General features: G+C 35.8%; 1 protein-coding gene across 2 annotated transcripts in view; it reads left to right on the forward strand.

Annotated features, from left to right (window-relative positions):
• The window catches only part of GABBR2 (gamma-aminobutyric acid type B receptor subunit 2), a 473,703-nt gene that overhangs the window by 316,970 nt on the left and 137,772 nt on the right, over positions 1-18,961 (forward strand). For both annotated transcript variants that reach the window (XM_032119790.1, XM_032119799.1), the window contains exon 12: positions 8,921-9,028. In XM_032119790.1, coding sequence (XP_031975681.1) covers positions 8,921-9,028 — 108 coding nt within the window. The remainder of the gene's footprint in view (positions 1-8,920; positions 9,029-18,961) is intronic.

Genomic DNA, 18,961 nt, shown 5'->3' on the forward strand with positions numbered 1-18,961 from the left:
TTTTCTATGGAAAAGTAATCAAGTATATTTAAATACATAATAATTCTGTGTTTTCTCAGTAAGAACTCATAAGAGCAAATGTAACATAATTTAGTTTCATGTCAGAATTAGAGATTAGGTATCATATTTTATAACTCCAATTATATGGAATTAAAATGATCCAGAGCAGTGAGTTCTGAGAAAGTGGTCATTGTATTATTGAACCATTAGATCATGTCTTACTTAATAGCAACTTTATTGGTTGCACAGAACAAGAAAAAACAATACAATATTTTGTTACATGCATATGTATGCCACAGTACAAAGTGTATCAGATATGAGAGAGAGAATGAGAAGGATTTATCTTTGTTTTTAATCTCGGAATTACCATGGTATCATAGCAAAAAAAAAAAAAAAAAAAAAGGAAGAAGTTAGAAGTAAGGGTGTGAAATGAGATGTGATGCCAACTGGAAAAATGCAAGCAAGTGGAAGCATATTTGAAAGCATTCATTATATGGAAGAGAGAGACTCAAAATTAGCAATGCTAGTGACATATCCTATGAATAGAGTTTAAGGTGACATACTAAATAGAGATACTCAAAATAGAGAGAATATTAGATAAGATCATAACGTTTAGACTTCTGTAATACATTCCACTGAGAATTTCATGATTTACATTTAAGATGAGTAATGTCTTTTCAAGTTGGAACTGCCGTGGGATGAAAAACTACTATGGTCCTGAGTACGACCATAGTCTTCTCTGTTATGCATCTTCCTCAAATAAGTAAACCCAATTATTAAGTTGAGGCTGAAGATATTTTAAGTACTCCACACTGCACTCACCCGTAGTTCCACAAAAAAAGGCCCGGTTCACTAGGTCATAGTAGAGAGAACAGCTCTTCTCCTCGGTCATGGTAGTTCCAATGTGTAGCACGACTTCCTCCTGGGGAGTGTCATTGTAGTGACTGGGAAGGGGCAAATGATCTGTCTTGAATAATTGAATATAGGATTCATGCTTTGTTAGGAGATATCTGTTCTGCAGATAGAGATTGTCTTTCAATATCCTTTACACTACAAAGTGTTCTGCAAAGGTGTCACATGAAATATAAGAGGATCTAAGTCTTGCAATTTACATAGGTGCTAAAATGAAGCATGCTTTATCTTGTTCATCTCAGTAGTTAGCATAGTTTATATGCAGATATTCTGTGATTTCAGGTGATCCCTCTGAGCCTGGTCAGTGTTTTGGCTTGGATAAAGCAAAAAAAGGCATGAAGGTTTTTTCACACTGCAGACTGTGCTCAGGCTCTCAGATTTCACTTGGTTGGTTGGTTGGTTGCTCTCAGCCATGATGTAGGCATTTAGAAACAGTCTTTGTACAGAAAGAAGAAACCAAACAGTGGGCTGGGATGGAGAGACAGAAAGAGAGAAGGAGAGAGTACAAATATCAATTTGTCAGACCACTGACAAAGCCCATCTCCCTACTGCAGTGTGTGTGACTACCCAGAATTTGTGTTTTTTTCAAACATCTTGAGAACGTGCACATTGATGGCAACCGTGGATGTTATAGACCTTATATCTTCTCAAAGGTGCATTTTAAAATGTGACCTTTAAATGCATCCAGATATTCAGAAGCACTTAAGAGTTTTCAACTAGTATTATTCTTAATTATGGGTCACAAACACTTTTGACTCTGTCTTGCAGCAATGTGAAAGGCAAGTTTTTTTCCTTTTACTGGTTTTTTTACAGTCTCATGACTGCCATGCTGAGAGAACAGCTAGGCAAGGTGGAACTCGGTCCACATTTTGCCTTTTCAAGGAAAACACTGAACCTCTGCAGGGTGGGGATTGCAGGGTAATGTAAGAGTGGAGAGACATCCTGAAAAACATATTAAACAGAGTCTGATAGACTGTACTGAGGAACAGGCAGGAAAAGATAGTTGTGAGCTGTTATGGAATGGGTTCCTAGGGATGGAAGCCGGCTGCAGGGTGAAGGGGATGGTGGGGAATTTGCTAAAACTCTAAAAGCTGGCTGAGAGCAGATCTAAAAGGAAGGACTTGCTTCTAATTGTAAAGCAAGGAGAGGGAGAGGATGCATGAACCTTCTGCCTAGTTATTTATTTCTGCTTTGTCTTCACTTGTCACTTTACATTTTTTCTGTTTAACCAATTTTGAGGCAACAGACTGAAAGAAAAACATGTGGGCCACATCACCACTAAAGCTGTTTTTCTCTTTGGGCAAGAGCCACTTGGACTAGACCCTCTGCTACCAAATAGCACCTGGCCTTGATATTTGGATAGTAGTTGATGACGTGGTCCTTATTCATGCCCTTTATGCTCTTCAGGCATTGCCTAAAATTCAGCATTTTGTTTTGGTTTGTTGTAGGGTTTTTTGTTTGTTTTTTGTGGAGGGGGAGATGTTTCCTGCCCGTAGACTTTATATTTGCCCAATTCTTTTGCTGACATTGTTTTGTTTTGGCCAGGAATTTAAAAGAAAATCCAACAGACAGACACTCATCTTCCATTGAACTGCAAAAGGATTTACACCTCTAATCTATTTCTCTGTCTCTGGAAACCAGAGCCTTTATTTGTGTTTTTCATCTGGCCTTTTTAATTTTGTGTGTATTGTTCAGTTTATTTCCTATTTAATTGTTTAGCTGTTAATTTTAATCTCCCTTTTCTGTATAATCACTTCCATAATTGTTCTCACTGTCGTTCAGTCTGAGACTGATCTCACTCCTATTTAGTTCAACAGCAGTTCTGTTACTGAGTTTAACATGAGCCCGATCAGCTTCTATTTTAGTAAATGACATTTTCTTGAGGGTAAAGAAAAAAGAGTACAGACAAAAGCTATAAGGCTGAATAGATCCTAGAAACAAAATTATGTCATATACTGAAGCAAATACACCACAACCTTGCCAGAGATTTATTAAGGTAATATTTTTAGAATGTTTTCCTCTCCTTCAGTAGAAACAGCAGACAGTTTTTAAAGCCCCCTTATAGAAACAGGAGAAATGATAACATCTTTTACACTACCCATAGATTAACTCTGAAAAATGATCTAAAGGATATTAAGAAATCACTACAGGGGATCTCACAGCATGCAATGAACCTCTGTATTTAATTTATGGGAAAACAGCAGGATTCAATTTTCTAACATTATTGCCACTTACGTTTTACAGGAATCTGTGCCGGTGCCGCACAAATTCTAAAAAATGAGTTAAAAGTCATAAAAATTTTTCAAAAATGTTTGATATAAATGAGAAAAGTATAATTCAAAAGGATGAACTCATTCTTTGGGGTCTGCTTGTGCTCACACTGTCAATTTTTCCATCATTAATAGAAGTAGAATCATAACCCAGTGAAAACTTGTTGAGATGAAACATTTTTGTTCATCACAATTATCCATTATGTCCCCGGTTTTCCAAGAAAAATAGAAGGTGTTTAATTTTCAGCTCATGAGTACTCCACTGAAATCAATGCAATTGTCCACTTAAAGACAATTGTTCTCTCCAGGGCTCAATCCACAACATTATTTATTCTCACATTTGTTCCTTTTAAGTCCTAAATCTAGTACTGAGAGGCCACCAAGCTGCTCAGCAGTAATGTTCAGCTACAGCCTAACCCTGTGGGCACTGCAGATTCTACCCAGGGCATTTGTAGAGCTGGCTCACTATTGATACTCCTTAAGTGAATCAATCTGAGTCTCATAAACAAAGCCGGAGAGCGGAGTGTAAAGTCCTACAAAAGAAGGATTTGCAAGTTTTATTAAAAAAAATTAACATCTTGAGATGGGAAAAAACATGTTTGCAAGAATCTTAAACCTGAGTGATTCCTTTGAAGAAATATAATCTAAATGTTTTACTAACTGAAGAAGGAGTTCTTAAAGAACCAAGCAGTTTCACTATCCCATTCAAATAACTATTATTTAAAACGAAAAGTTCCTAGAGAAGTGATAAGAAGTTCAAAGCTTTTGACACAACACATGAAAATTTTCTGTGCTGATATTTGGGTTTCTTTATTCTTCATTCTGAGTCTTTAATCCCATCTTCTTTTTTTAGCTTGATTTTGGCAAACTGGATTAACATAGAATTAACAAAGCTGCAACATGAAAAATGAGAGTGCGTAGTGTATTCAGTTCAAGTGGTTATATTTTTTCAATTTAACAAAGCAGTAAAATGCATCACTTCCTTGATCAACTACATTTGAAGTTGCTATTACAGTTTCCATGATCTCAGTACCTTCCCAGGCATTCCTTGCCAAAGCATAACTGCGTGGTCTTCTGAATGCATAAGCAGTGGTGGTCAAATAGAGGAAAATAATGGAACTTCTTGAAAAATGAAAGTTTTAACTCTACATTAATTCAGTTCATTTCCCAAGATAACCTAATTTTATAATGTTATATAGAACTGTAACTATATTAAAATAAGATATTTAAAATAAATTCAAATAATATTGTTGTTTATCTGAAAGTTAGCAGTACCTACATATTGGTTTTGTTTGTAAGCTTCATTCTTAGAATATATAAACAGAGACTCTTACTTCTTTATTCAGCATCTTTCTGGCACTTTCACCACTTACTAGTTTCCCCTTACTACTCATTGTTCATCATTAGATTGCTTCTTTTATTGAGTGTTAATATCAGGTAACTTTTATGTCTGTTACACAGATATATAAATAGTAACCACTTCACCATTGCTGTAATGATATGATGGGAGAGGTGCAGATAGATTTGTGTGAAGATATCAAATAGCAGCAAATATAGACTAGCCAGCTAAAGCTCAAGGTTGAGATGAAATAGGATTGAATTTAAAGTAATTTTATATAAGACTGTTAACCTATCTGTGCTTATTATGTGGCAGAAGAATTGTCTTCCTTGAAAAAAAAAAAGGTGTTTAGCACCTTACATATAGGTTAAAAACAGAGGGGTTTTACTGGCAAAGGAAAATAAAAAGTAATGCTCCTACAAGATGTAAGGAGCATCTTGTTCATACGTGCAGTGACTCTTTAGATGAACCTTACAATATTTTTTTAAATATGAATATTTGAAAAAGGTAGGGATTTTTTTGTGTTAAATAAAGTCATAGCTCTTTCAAGTCTGGAACATTATCAGAAAGATCTCTTTCTATGCGGAGACACTTTCAGTGTTTACTGTTTGTCAGCTGGGTTATCCGCCAGATAAATGATTTCTAGTTCTTTTAGTTATCACAGTAAGAGCTTCTATCAAGTAATTTATAAAAAGCAAAAATTCCTAAATGAAATTTTCAAAAAGAGACCCTTAAGCAAAATAGTGTAGTAAGTAAAAAGAAAAGCGACATAGGAAACTCCATTTTACTATCTGTGTAGGAATACTTGATTGTTGTATACCAAATTATATCATTTCCTTTGACACTTGCATGTTGTCTTTGAATTATAGACAACAAAATATTTTTGGACATATTCAAATAGTCAACACATCTTATTAAAAAAAAAAAAAAGTAACCAAGAAGTATAAGCAGATGATTGAAAGTATACCCTAAAATAATTGAAGGCGTTAAGAATTTTGTAATGAAAAAAAGGTTTTGTGTCAAGTTAGGAACAGGTATTTGAATGCAAGTTCTTCTCTACTAAAGAGATGTTTTCCTGCTTTTTTCGTGAGTACTGAGGGAAGGGTGATTTTCTTTAGCTTCTGGTGAAACACATGATTATAAACTTCCAACATGAGAGAATTACTGATCAATTCTGTAACATCATGGTCATGCTCTTCAATTACTGATATTTTTATCGTGTTCCTTCAAATGAGTAGGATGTGGAGGTATAATACATTTAAGAATGTAAATGAGCAGATATAAGAATTTCAGAGACTTTTGCTGTTTTCTAAATTTTTCATTTTGCCAGCTGCATTAATGAATTATAGCAGACAAATTCGAGGTCATTTTCTTCAAAATTAAAAATTTATTTTCATCTGAAACTTACCATCTCTTTCTTAGCAACAATGATCTCATTTTGACAAAATCCTGGTATATTTAAGATAGAATGTTTCCAATACAGATAGTAGTTATGTTATTCTAATATGCACAATCCCAATCAGGAATACATAAAACTTTTTGAATCAAACATGCTAGAAATAACATTTTTCTGAATATTTAGTTAGAAACATATTTTGAGCATAATTGAATTTATTAGTATTCCCAAGGGACAATTACTGTTTCAGTCAGAACAAAACAGAGTCTTATTAGAGACACAAAAATACCATGTATCTGTTTGCCAAATATATCACTAAGCTGTACACAAAAGAGCTGAATACTTATTAATAGCAGCAAAAGGATTGAATGCTAAGTATGGTTATTGATGTGAAGTCAAAAAAAATGTAACTGGCTAGTATGAACACGTTGATATGAAATGTATTTTTTAAATCCCTCAGAGTTGATCTAACTGTGGTTTTAGTGAAGCATAATGTAGGATAGTGGTTAATGAGCAATGACTTGAAAAATATTGACGTTAAAAATAAAACTTTGCTAGCCAAAATATCTATTCTTTTTGTTCATTTTTTTTCTTTTTTTTTCTTGTTTTTGTTTTTGTTTGGTTCGGAGTTTCTTTTTCAATATCACATTCAAGAATGTCACAAAGTGGCAAAACTCCTGTAGTTTGAATCTAATCACAATTGTTTTACTGGCTTTTTTAATAGCAAGATTAACCAGCAGTGAGTGAACTCTACATTCAGTGTCATTATCAGCAATGCTACAGATAAACCACAACATTAGATGCCACTAAGTTGTTAATATATACGTGCAAATATCTAAACAGTCCTCTACACACAATCACAACATTTTCTAATGTTAAGACTGTGCTGTGTGTACTTTTCACAGAATCCTAGAATGGTTTGGGCCAGAAGGTACTTTAATATCATCTAGTTCTAATTTCATGGCCGTGGGCAAGGATGCCACCCACTAGACCAGGTTGCTCAAAGCCAAATCAAACCTGGTCTTGAACACTTCGAGGGATGGGACACCCACAATTTTGGGCAACCTGTTCTAGTGCCTCACAACTGTCATAGTGAAGAACCACTTTTCTCTTACTAATTCACCATTATGGACCATATGTATCTTATTTAATAATTTTAAGGAACTGCAGTAATTTTATTGCATTATCAATAGTTTTTAATGAGTATATCTTTTTTTTCTTTTCCCTGCCTTTATACCTAGTCACTAATCACTACTAAAAATCAGAATTTCTTTTCCACTGAAAGTTTTTAGAAAAAGATCATGTTGTGAATACAAAAATGGGAATTCTGGAAAAGTTTGGAAAGGCAAAAATTAGATAGCATGTATTAAGATATGAAACATTTAGATTATTCCTAAGGTTTATCTTAGATGTCAAGTTTTGAATCTTACTAGAACACCTAGTTTCTCATCAATATGCATATCCTGAAATTACAAATTAAAAATCCCAAACTCTTCAGAAGTTAGATGTGAAACTAGGCTGCTTTCTAATGAAAAGCATCGCCTTTAGGTTCTCTAAAGAATATTTCTCAAATGCTTTCTTAGAACATCCTAGTTCCTCTAAATCAGATTGGTTTTTCATATCACAAAACAGCACTTTTGGCCAAGCATGTGTGGTCAACATGGCCAAAAGAAGGCTGGCTTTCTCTTTTTCTAGCTTTCCTTTCCCTGTATTTAGCCATTGTCTCTCCCTGTTTTTCAGTCAGTAAGGTATGGTACTTCTTTTACTTCTTTGGTCAATTTTGTGCAGTCTCCCATTTTATGAGCTGGTCCGTGTGGAGCCTCTAGATGGAAGATGAGATTATTCCTCCTAGTTGTGATTTCTCAGGATTTCAGATTCAACTATTGGCTTCCAGCTCCATGCTCTGCCTCTCCCATGGTCGTCTACCTGCTATGTTCTGTAGTATCTGATCCATATTTGGGAAGAAAATGGCCTGTTCAGGGCAAAAAAAACTTTCAAACAGACAAACCTGCCTGGTAATGAAAACAGAAACTTTCAAGGAATTAGAGAGGTTTGTGCAGAGCTTACTGCAACTCTGAATGTCACTGTCCTAGCCCAAACCAAGTCGGAAAGTGAGGGCCTGTGTAGCAGATGCTATGAGCGGGGCGGGGAGGATTGCAGAAAAAGCTTTTCTAATGTTCTGTCCTTCTTGGACAGAACTTTGAAGCTTTTCTATTAAAAGGATAAAAAAGAACTTAGTCTTATTTTTATGCTAAAGACATAAATTCTATTTTAGTTTTTAAATCTCCTGTTCTTTCTGGAAAGCTCATTATGAGGAAAATGTCTAGATAGGTCTATGTCAAAGCTATGGCCAGCTCAGGGTCTCATTACACCATTTCTCTGTGCAAGCTCACCACCTCCTTTTCCTTAGGCCCCATTTGCAGGTATTATCATTGACTCAGGTCTTGTTCCTGAGGCTTGCCCACCAAGACTATGCTCCTGTTTTGCTGTTTTCTCTCATAGCATAATTAAAATCTGTTGTTCTTATCTTTCCAGAATGCTCAGGTTTTTCATTGAGTGATGCATATCTCACGTAGTACAATCTTTTCTTATTTAGTCTGAATTACATCTTATTTCTCCGTTCATTTCTGTTCAAAATGTTGCTGTTAATACTAGCTCCCTGAGTGCTTTTTATGATCTGTCTCTTGAGTTCCTCCATTGGTTCTTTCCTCTATCTTCAAAGAAGACAGTAAAAGTGAAAAAAAAAAAAAAGCAGAATATTATAAGAGATTTATAAGTTTATATATGAAAGAGACTCTTAATTCAGCACCCAGATTTGTTTTAGTTGGAGAGGGAATGGACAGAGGAGTAAAAAAAGCAAGTAAGCAATGAATGAGAAATTCTGCAATATCAACATTTTTGTGAAGTTCTTCAGATATTTTTTTCTCAGGGTCTTGACAAACAAGTTGGCTGAAATTATGATATCTAAATAACTTTGTCTTTTTTATGTATATACATTTTTAGGTCCGAACATGGATTCTTACAGTGGGATACACAACTGCATTTGGAGCAATGTTTGCAAAAACATGGAGAGTCCATGCAATTTTCAAAAATGTAAAAATGAAGAAAAAGGTGAGGGGAAATAGAGTCTTTTCTTGTTGCCCTGTTAATACAGTTTTCTAATTGTTTTCCTACCTGTCCTGGATGGCCATAGCCATGCTGACTGTTCATGTGTCACATCCAACGATCCTGAATAGTTTGATATTAGGGCTTTTTGGTTTCTTGTTTAGTCTCTGAATGTTGGAGTCAAGCATCAGCCCTCCAGTCTTTATAATAAGAGGTGGAGAGTGGATTGGGCTGTAAAATGTCAAAGTGAATTTGGATCCCTGATCTCTCTTAGTATGCCACTTCAGCATCCAGAGGTCTCCTTCTGGTAGATTCACAGCTTTTATGTAATGTTTTCTGATTATATCTGTGTGAGACTGAGGTATTACATACAGATTTCTCAAGGATTGGTAGGACGAGGCAAGAGAAAGTGCTGCTTATAGCTTCCTGTTTCTAATTATCATTGAAATTGCATGAATTTACTCTAATACTGATCAGAATTGAACCACAACAGTTGTCTCTGTCATTTCAGGTACAGTACATTTTCTGTAAAGGATTAGGCTCAGCTTAGGAGTACTGCAGCTCTTAATGATATTTTTCCCATGAACCTTCTTCTCATACATGAAGTACTTTTTATCAGATGGTTTTATTAAAAAATTCCAAAAATACTGAATAGAAAGCATTTTGCTGGTGAAAACATTAAGAGAAATGCACATGAAACAGAAAAAAAAATATTTTTATAGAGTGAGCAGAAGTGCCAAATGCAGTTCCTATGTGCATCTGAATAGTTTTATTCTAATAACCAATAAAGACTCATGTATAGCCAAATTAAGTAGAACAGTGCTCCAAAACCTTGTCAAATTCCTCTGTTTCCCTCTATGTGGGGTCATGGAGGAGCTCTATTATTTTTTTTCTTAGCACTATGTTATTTTTTTCACAATTTCAATGTGTAGGGAGTCTGTCACAATGGGATACATCATTGCCTCAAAAGGAATGGACTTCAGATAGACAGGGAGAGAGTTAACTCAGTTTTTAAGAGGATTTATGTCTGAGGTTATTAAGGAATTACATGCTGTGTCTGGAACTGGATCTATTACTCTGGCACCCTAACAACACAGCCACCAGTCATGTCAGCTTTGCTCAAATATTTAATTATCATTCATTTTAAAATATAATGATGAGTAAATACAAAATATCTTAAAACTAACTAAAATTATAAAAAATTTCTATACCAAACCCAGGATACTGTGGGTGTAGTGAACTGGAAACCACCCTTCCTGCACCTGTGCAAAGAGCCCACTGTAATGTATCAGTTTATACTACCAGAGTCTTATATTTATATATATTTTCAAGGATCTTACACTTCCTATGTTAAAGTTTTTTAACCAAAGATGAGCCAGCATTCTACCTTCCTGAGAAATGAAGTTTTATATTACAAATATGTTTTTAGCTATATTGGTACCAATTTTTTAAATTAGTGAAGTTACACAAGACACTGACAGTCTAATACATAAAAGCATTTACTTCATAACCTTTATTATCCTCACAATTTTATAATTTCTCCAATACATTCTATTTCAAATAGGAGTGAACAGGTACTGTAATGGACTGTCACTGAACTTTTGCTTCATTTTTTTTTAAACATTACATTTTAGATCTTCAAGTTGCTACTCAATATTAAATTTCACTGTCTGTTAATTGAATATAATCCTCAAATTCTTTATTGTTCCTGTTCTTCAAGGAGCTCATCAATAAGTGCAAATTTCAATTGTTTATGCAGAGCTGGATGTTAAAAATTATTTAAGATCAGTTAAAAAGACACTGGCCAATATAAGGGATATAAACTTTCAGACAACTGGATGATGACCAATGGACTACTTTGCTCTGAATGATACTGGAGACATCAAGGCTATTAGCCCACCATCTTCAATATTCTGGAATTAAGTCAATAACACATTTTGTTCTGTAAACTTTAAAGAATTCTTTATTTAGATATCCCACTCCAAATCACAAGCATGAATCATGAAGTACAACAGTTTTCTTAATGTAAAACAAATCAGCTATCCATGATAAGTGTTTACCAGTCATATATTTTCTGTCTTTGATTTCCCAGGATAGATAAACGTGTTTATAGGAGTTGACTGGAAAACATGGCATTCTTTACTTATGTGTTGCAAAAATGACATTTCCATTTTCTGCAGATGTAGTTTACAACAGAAGTAATATCTATCTATGGATGCACAGAAAATAGAAATTTTCACAAACAATATCTAAACTGACAAATGCACAAATGTAGTGCTGCATGAAAAAGCATATTAATGTTTTCTGAATTAGTTGTCCCGTGACAGAGCAGACTGGCATTACAATCAGAGGAGGACAAAATTCCAGAATTATTTAAGTGCTGTGGATCCTATTCATTTGTGATTGTTTCAGTTACTACCTGTACATAAGTGTGACAGTAAAATCTGTATGACCTTTGGGTATACCACCTTTGCCTGTCATCCTCAATATGTTCGTCAGGAAAATGTTTCCCAACAGTGAAATTTCTTCACAGGAGGAAAGAATCTCTGTGTGGCTTTTGAAATTACTGGTTAATTCATTTCATGAAAGTGGGTGTTAAGTAAGAGAGAGTATGATGAGTAAATCTGTTTATCTTCATTCGATAGGGCAAGCTTGCTTCTGTATGTTTATTGTAAACTTTAGGGTACAACATGGCTTTTTGAAGAGATGAGTGGATGTGTGAGTGTGAGAAAATACACAGAATTTTAAATAATAATAATAATAATAATACAGTCCATATTAGTGCAGTGGAGAGTGGAACTAAGTGAGTTAAAGTGTCTTGAATTCATTGAAGATTCTCATTAACTGCTGTTTATACAGCTTTCAAAAGTCTATTTTATTTTCACCCTTTTATATATCCATTCCTCTGTTACTGAAAATTAACAAACAATAAAATTCGGAATACACTCATTCTGTTATCAGGCTACTAAGGACAAATTTTGCAAAATTCCCAGAGCTCCGTTACCATCTTTGATCTCGCTAGGGCTCAAAGGAAGCAAATTAAAAATGCATTAATTTTAGCTGGATCTGAAACAGAGGGGTGCAAGGGAATCAATTTTTGTCAAATGGAAATGACAAAATCAGTAGGGGGAAATAAATTATTTTTGAGTTTTGAAGAGGTTAGCAGAGATAATGGAAAGTGGAATAGAATTAGTATTAAAAATAACTGTAAAAGTTATAATTGAGGTGCAATTCTGGTTTTCATACGTCTCCTTTCTGTTTGGGCTGCAGAATGTCTTCTGCTCAGAGAGAGGTGGGGACTGGTTTTTTGTTTCCCTTGGCAGCAGAAGGGCTGAGAGTGGATAAGAGAAGAGAGAGGAGAATATCAGTGGCAGGAGAGCATGTGGTGTCCTGGGGAAGCTTTAGCTAGCTGAACTGTTGACAGAAGCCAGCCCTTCTGGTAAATTTAGAAGGATGAGAAGCTGTCTATTTTGATGGGATCTGCACTATCTTGGGTTTTTGGGGGTGTTGAAACAGTCCTGCACAATGACTGCTCCTGCACAACTCCTGCATGCCGAATAAAGCCCATGCACTTTTGATAAACACCAGAATAGTAAGAAATTCAAAGCAGTGGTATTTAAAGCCTCCATACATTTTATAAATTCTGCTCCTACGAAGACAACCATTTGGCCGTTTGTACATGGCTACACTAAACCATGAAGGTGATCTATGTCACAATGTTGCCTTGTTGCATTTGTTGTATTTGAAAGTACAATACGTATCCCTTGACACTGCCACGATAAGCTTGTCTTACCCTTACCAGAGTACATTCTGGCTTTGTCTATTTGGAATTAATTCTTCAACTGTGGCATCAGAGAAGGGATGTTTTATCTTCAATTTTCACTGAAAACATTAGCATTGTACTCAGTTATTATTACCACTGTAGACTTCTGGTGGCATATGTCTTTATGTTGACAAAGTTGTTACAAGATAAATACAGAATATAATGACAAAAGAGATGTATAACAGCCTCCTTTCTTGAGGCTTGTGCTGCTATAGTTTTGCCAACATTATTCTACTCCTTCACAATAATTCATAAGCTTTTCTCTGTATTGGTAATATCACAGAGTAAGAAAGCTACAACCAACCAGAACAGACAAAAATGACTTATCAGTCTAACCCGACCTAGCTATGCCTGTCAGGCTAACATCTGGCAAACTTGTTTTCACCCATTTGGCCTACTAGGTCCTTATAAGAGTTCTGAAGAAAGCTGAGGTCTTCATGCCTTGCAGAGAGGGGTAGGAGCTTGCACAGATTATGATATTGACAGTAGGATGGGGAAGGGAGGCTGGCAGGGCAAGGGAACTTCAGGGCCAAGAGATAAGGAGCAGGTAAGAGACTGAAGAGGAGAAATCAGGTTTGCTGTCAATGACTTCAATTAAAAAGTCCTGATTAAAAAAATAAGGAAAATCTTGGGATTATATACTGGGAGAAGATATTGAAGAGGGAGACTGAATTTGGATTAAAATTCCCTTGGAAACTAAGTTTCAAAGACAGGACAGACAGGAAAGTCCGAAGTGATCAAGAAAGCTGAGTATGATGGAATGCAGAGCCTGAGTATCGTATTTAAGTGGCAAACTGTAATTGAAGTTTAAAATCTGGTCTGGTTTAAAATTAGGTTAAGACTGAAGTTTAGAGGCAGAATGGGAGGCCTGAAAAGTAGGAATGTAGTCTGGGAAAGAAAAGCAGGAATGAGAAAGGAGAAAGAGGCAAGAAAGAAGTTGAAATTAGGACTGGCCGAAGTGATTGCACAAGAAGCGTGGGCAGAGCATAAAATTTGAACACTGGATTTTTGAATATTACTGTTCCTTTTTCCATTACTATGTATCTATAAAACCTACAGGCAAAACACGTGCCTTGTCTTCCTGTTATGCAGTTGTACAGATCCTGATAGCTACTGGTGATTCTTTTAGCTCAAGCTGATGAGGTGTGCAAAGATGTAAAGGCTCGTCTTGCTGATGCTTGCAGCTCTCTCTGTAATTGAATTATCTTTCCATTTTCTTTATGAAGAATGGGCTCATGAAAACATTAAAAGTTTTATGTTGTGGCTAAAAAGTCAATAACTGAAAAACTACAGCTTGCTAGGATCTCTACAATGTACATCTCTTTTCCTATGGATTATAAGGACACCAGTGAAGCCTAAGCTTTCTACAGGGTGCCACTGTCATGGAACACAGGCTCTGGGCACACAATAGGACTATGCAGTAAAAGAGACAGGTTTATGGTCCAATCTTTTACATTTAAACCAGAAAAAATGCATAATGAAAAAGGCGGAAGGAGTTTTGAGAAAGGTGGTCTCGTGGATAAGACAGTTAAGTGCCAAATGAAGAAAAATAACTACTTTCCAGAATTATCTGTTATGCTGTAGAAATCTCTCTGAGCATATTTTTCAGAAATTATTTTTTTGTTTCATTGTTACTGAGAAGCAAATTTATTGCCTGAGTGAAGCCGTGCAGGAATTCTCAGACATTTTAGCTCATTGCCTTCACACTCCATTTTTTGACACAAATCTGGCCACCCCAGCTCCATACTTTGTATATTTAATGGTTCATAAACAGGTGCACAGAAAACTGGGAGGGGTAAGAGACCATCCAGGCTCCTTCTGGGGATCAGGGCACATGGGTTACTCTGAGCAGTCCCCAGTCCTCATCTCCCAGGTCGGGGTGGGCAGCAGCTGGCTGTGTGCTCCTGCCCTGCATGATGCCAGCTGCAGGGAAGCTGCCAGTTCCTGTGATTGCACAGTGTTCCTGGGGGGTGGAATAGGGAGAAGAAAGCAGCTGGAGGCTACACAGCTATGAGTTTATGTGCTGCTGCCTTCTCTTCTCAACTTGTGTCTGTTGATTGCTATCCCCCTTCTTCCCTTGAAAACCTCTGTGAGAAAGTTTATAGAATAAGTGTAATCTCTAGCTATAAACTTTTTGGTAAGTTTTTCAAGCCACCTATGGAATTTAGAATTTATTACAATCTACATTTTTTCTCACTAGAGTCCTGAAGAGGTTTAAAAAAAGTTACCCATTATCTTAATCTTTTAAAAATAGATGAAGCAAAGTTCTTCAAATTACATTGACAGGGGTTTAAGTCCAAACCTCACAGGCCACATCTCATTTATTCACTTAAATCCCATATAGACATAGTTCTGGATTAGCATAAATGTAGTTTGTGTTATCAGTTCTTTCTGTAAATTCTGTTATAAAATATTTTTCCAGGTCAGTTTTCAGTCTGTAAATATTTATGCTTTTCCAGGACTTTTTTTTGTCAATCTAGCTAGAGTGTTTTATGCGTATAACAAAAAGTTATATGATCGATTTCCCCTAGGATACACTTGTGTTCTACTAAATATATGTGAGAGATCATAAGTCTGGAAAAGAGATGTGTCAAGATCCAAAAATTTGCTTTGGGTAACCATACCAACAGTACAACAATCTATTAGGGACCATCTGCTGAAAATGAACCAGCATATGGACACCTAAAGAAACATTCAGTGTTATTGTTCAGTCTTTGAAAGTAACAAAGAAGACAGCAGTTTAAAATTTGCTTATGTTTAGGATTTCTTTTTTATTAAGAATATTTACCACTGGACCAAGTAATCTCTGATACTTACAGTGCAGTGTAAATTATTCAGGTATGGTTTCGTGGTTTATTCATATACAGATATAGTACTTCCTAAAGTGATGTAAGTGGAAACAAAATTATTTTTATTTTTTTCCCCCCAAACAGCTACAACTATAAATTTTAAGTCCAAAGCTTTAAAAATATTCGGTATAGTCTTAGAGTCCAAACGTAGATGTAAAATAAGCATCCTGGTTTCCATGAGGGCTGATCAGCCAAAATGCCAACCAAGGAACAACAGGAATCACATTTCTAAAATTTACATTCATATAAATATAGAATGTGGAGCTAAAACTCAAGCTCCTGTCACAGAAAGAAGCTGAGCTAATGAACTGTACATCTAGGAGAAAAATCTGCTTTTGAAGTAATTTATGTATGGAAATTTCTGCATGGTACAGATTGAGAAGGCTAAACCTCAGTAGTGACAAAAACAACCAAAACTCCATGTGAAATGTAAGTGCTCATAAATGGTGCTACAACCATAATTTCTATGTATTATGAGACTATTGGATGACAGAGAAATAAAGAACATGTCGCTATACAGTATGAGGCAATTCATTCCTGAATAGCTTGAAATTGGATTGTAAATGTAATCAAGTGCATTGATGTTCCCAGCTATTTGGTAACGATGCAGTATGCTTTCCCACAGAATTTTTCATTAAGGAAAATATTAAAGTCTAGGTATTTTAGTATTATATCAAACAGAATCAGAATTTTTTTTCCAGAACATTCAAATCCTTCATGCACCTTTTTTTTTTTTTCCTGAAGATTTTGGCTCCCTTTAATACCAAGGATGAGAATTCACTGCTCTCATAGAAATTCCTTTACATTTATGGCCCATGTGATCTTGGGCTCAACAAGTGCATTTCTCTCAAAGGTGAATTTGGCCTGCTGTGTTGGTAGGATATGCAGGTCTCTCAAGGCAGCACATTTTGCTTTACTTATGCTTCTGAGCAGAAGTTAACACAATGTTGAGGCTTGTTTCTAAGGCTCCAGAACACCAGCAGGAATGGTTGGTTCTAATGCTGTCAAGTTGGATTTCTTAGTGCCATTTTTAGACTAAAATGCTTTTTATTTTTGTCCTTTCAAAAGAGTTTTGTGAAAAATAGTTATTTTATATCACTCTGTGTGCTCGTTATGGTTGGATTAGAAATGTTAGTAAAACAATCACCTCTCCAATTCTCTAGTGCACTGTAGTCATAACTGAGGCTCAGGCTTTCAAAAATGAGCATTTTTATAACTTTTTATAACCCATCACTTAATCTCTCTTCATCTCTAACCTCTGAATAGTTTCTATCTTCTGCTTCCCCTAGGGAGCATCACCACTAGGATGTTCCCACTTTCTTTTATATGAGCTGGAAAAGAGGAAAGGTGTCTCCTAATCAGATAGCTTCTCCTGGCAGCAGGGCATAGAGTCAACACATCTACATTTGCAATACCATTACTGGGAGGGTGAGTCTGCCCAGTGACACAAGTATCCTAAACAGGAGGCACCAAAGAAGACACATTTTAGAAATATGTGCCTTAGCAGGCTAGTGACTGTAGCTATAGAATGCTCAAAACCAAGGTTTTTGATCATATCCAATTGTCCATTACTGTCAGGAGTACCACACACTTCTCTATCCTGGAAGGTAGTCACCAGGTTCTCAGACTACAGGTGTCCCAGTAGATCCTCACAAGAAACAGAAATGTATTTTTTTTAATTTATAAGTAGATGTACAAATCTTCCATTAAATCAGTCAAAATACTTCGAAGAAAATAAAACTTAGCTTTTTACTCCCAGTGACTTACTGGTCAAAAAACCTTACTACTATGACATGTGTTTTTTAAAATGTTAGCACTCACTCATTAAAACTAGTGTAATTGCAGCTTGAGGTAGTGCCAATAATAATCATAGAATCTATTATAGGAAGTACTCATAATAGCTGCTAACAAAACACTGTGGAATTATTGGGAGCAATGCATAATGTCTTTTCAATAGTCTTTTTTTCTCATTCCATTACACAATAGGAATTAAGAATGCATTGCAGTATAGTTCTCTAAAATATTAATGGCTGTAATAACTCTAAGAGAGAATCTCCCTCAGCCCACATATGGTAAAGTTCACCCACCCACCACTGACTTTGCGTCACCAACCCCCTGGCACCATCCCACTTGTGCCGACCCACTTAATGCAGGAGAGCAAGCCAAAGGTGTCCCTTAACCATCCTGAGAGAAACGAAAGGGCAGTTTATGCAATGGACGGAGTATCCTGAAGGCAAGTTCTCGAGTGGTTTTATGGTCCCTTTTGCAGGCTTGCAGACTGTACAATTTTTTCCCTGCAAACTCTATTTTCCTTCTTTCCCCTCCAGTTCAGAGGGAGGACTCCGATCAGCAGGATTTCTGTACATACCAGGGGGAGGAATATTTGGTTTCAGATTTCTGAGGGCTTTTATAATTGATGTCAGTGATATTCATTTAATTGAATAAGGTCTGGGAAGCTTCAGAGAGGGATCCTTGAAAGCGAGTTTCTCTCTATAGATTCCATCCCAGGAGTCTGGGAAAGAGACAACTGAAAAAAAAAAGTTAATTAATAACATTAAGTGTTTATCCAGCTAGTGCCAGAAGGCAAGGGACTGCTCTGTCAGCTAGACTAGAAAGGATTGATCTACATAAGAGAAACCAGAATTGCCTTCTTAAGCAGAAAAAACCCCTACATTTTAAATTAAAAAGAAAATATATTTTTTTTATCTCAAAACCTATGAATAAATGTAAAAGCACTCCCAGCTCTTCTATGTTTCTATGAATTCAATTAAAAACCTAACAAACAAACAAATCACAAAGATTTAGCTAATATAGCTTTAAATTCAAAGATATTTTATTCTGACAAATGGGAGGTGACCTGGTAACAAGGAAACTAACTCTGAAGTAGTAAAGGAGTAAATTAACCCTTCAGTCATGCTGCAAAGCTGTTTGTGGAACTCAGAGAGTACAAAACTAATGTTACATCCTGGAGAAAAGTGTAAGTCTTTATATGCAAGACTCTTTCTTCCTGGTTTAGAATGAAGTTCAGCTTTAAGGTCTATGTCATAAACATTTTCGGAGTTTGTTTCTAGTAAGGTAAGAAATAACAAAAGGTTTTCCCTAGCCATAACTATAAAAAACAAGCCTAATGTTTAATTACTGTTGATTGCCAGATCACCAGGTGATTGCAGAAACTGGTGGATGATAGGGTCCTCCAGGACACAATGGATATGCTTTAGAAAGCAAACAAAAAAAAGCCCAACAAAAGGTTTGTGCAGTAATAGCCAA

Source organism: Corvus moneduloides, chromosome 1 (assembly GCF_009650955.1).
Source record: "Corvus moneduloides isolate bCorMon1 chromosome 1, bCorMon1.pri, whole genome shotgun sequence".
In the NCBI taxonomy this organism is placed as follows: Eukaryota; Metazoa; Chordata; class Aves; order Passeriformes; family Corvidae; genus Corvus; species Corvus moneduloides.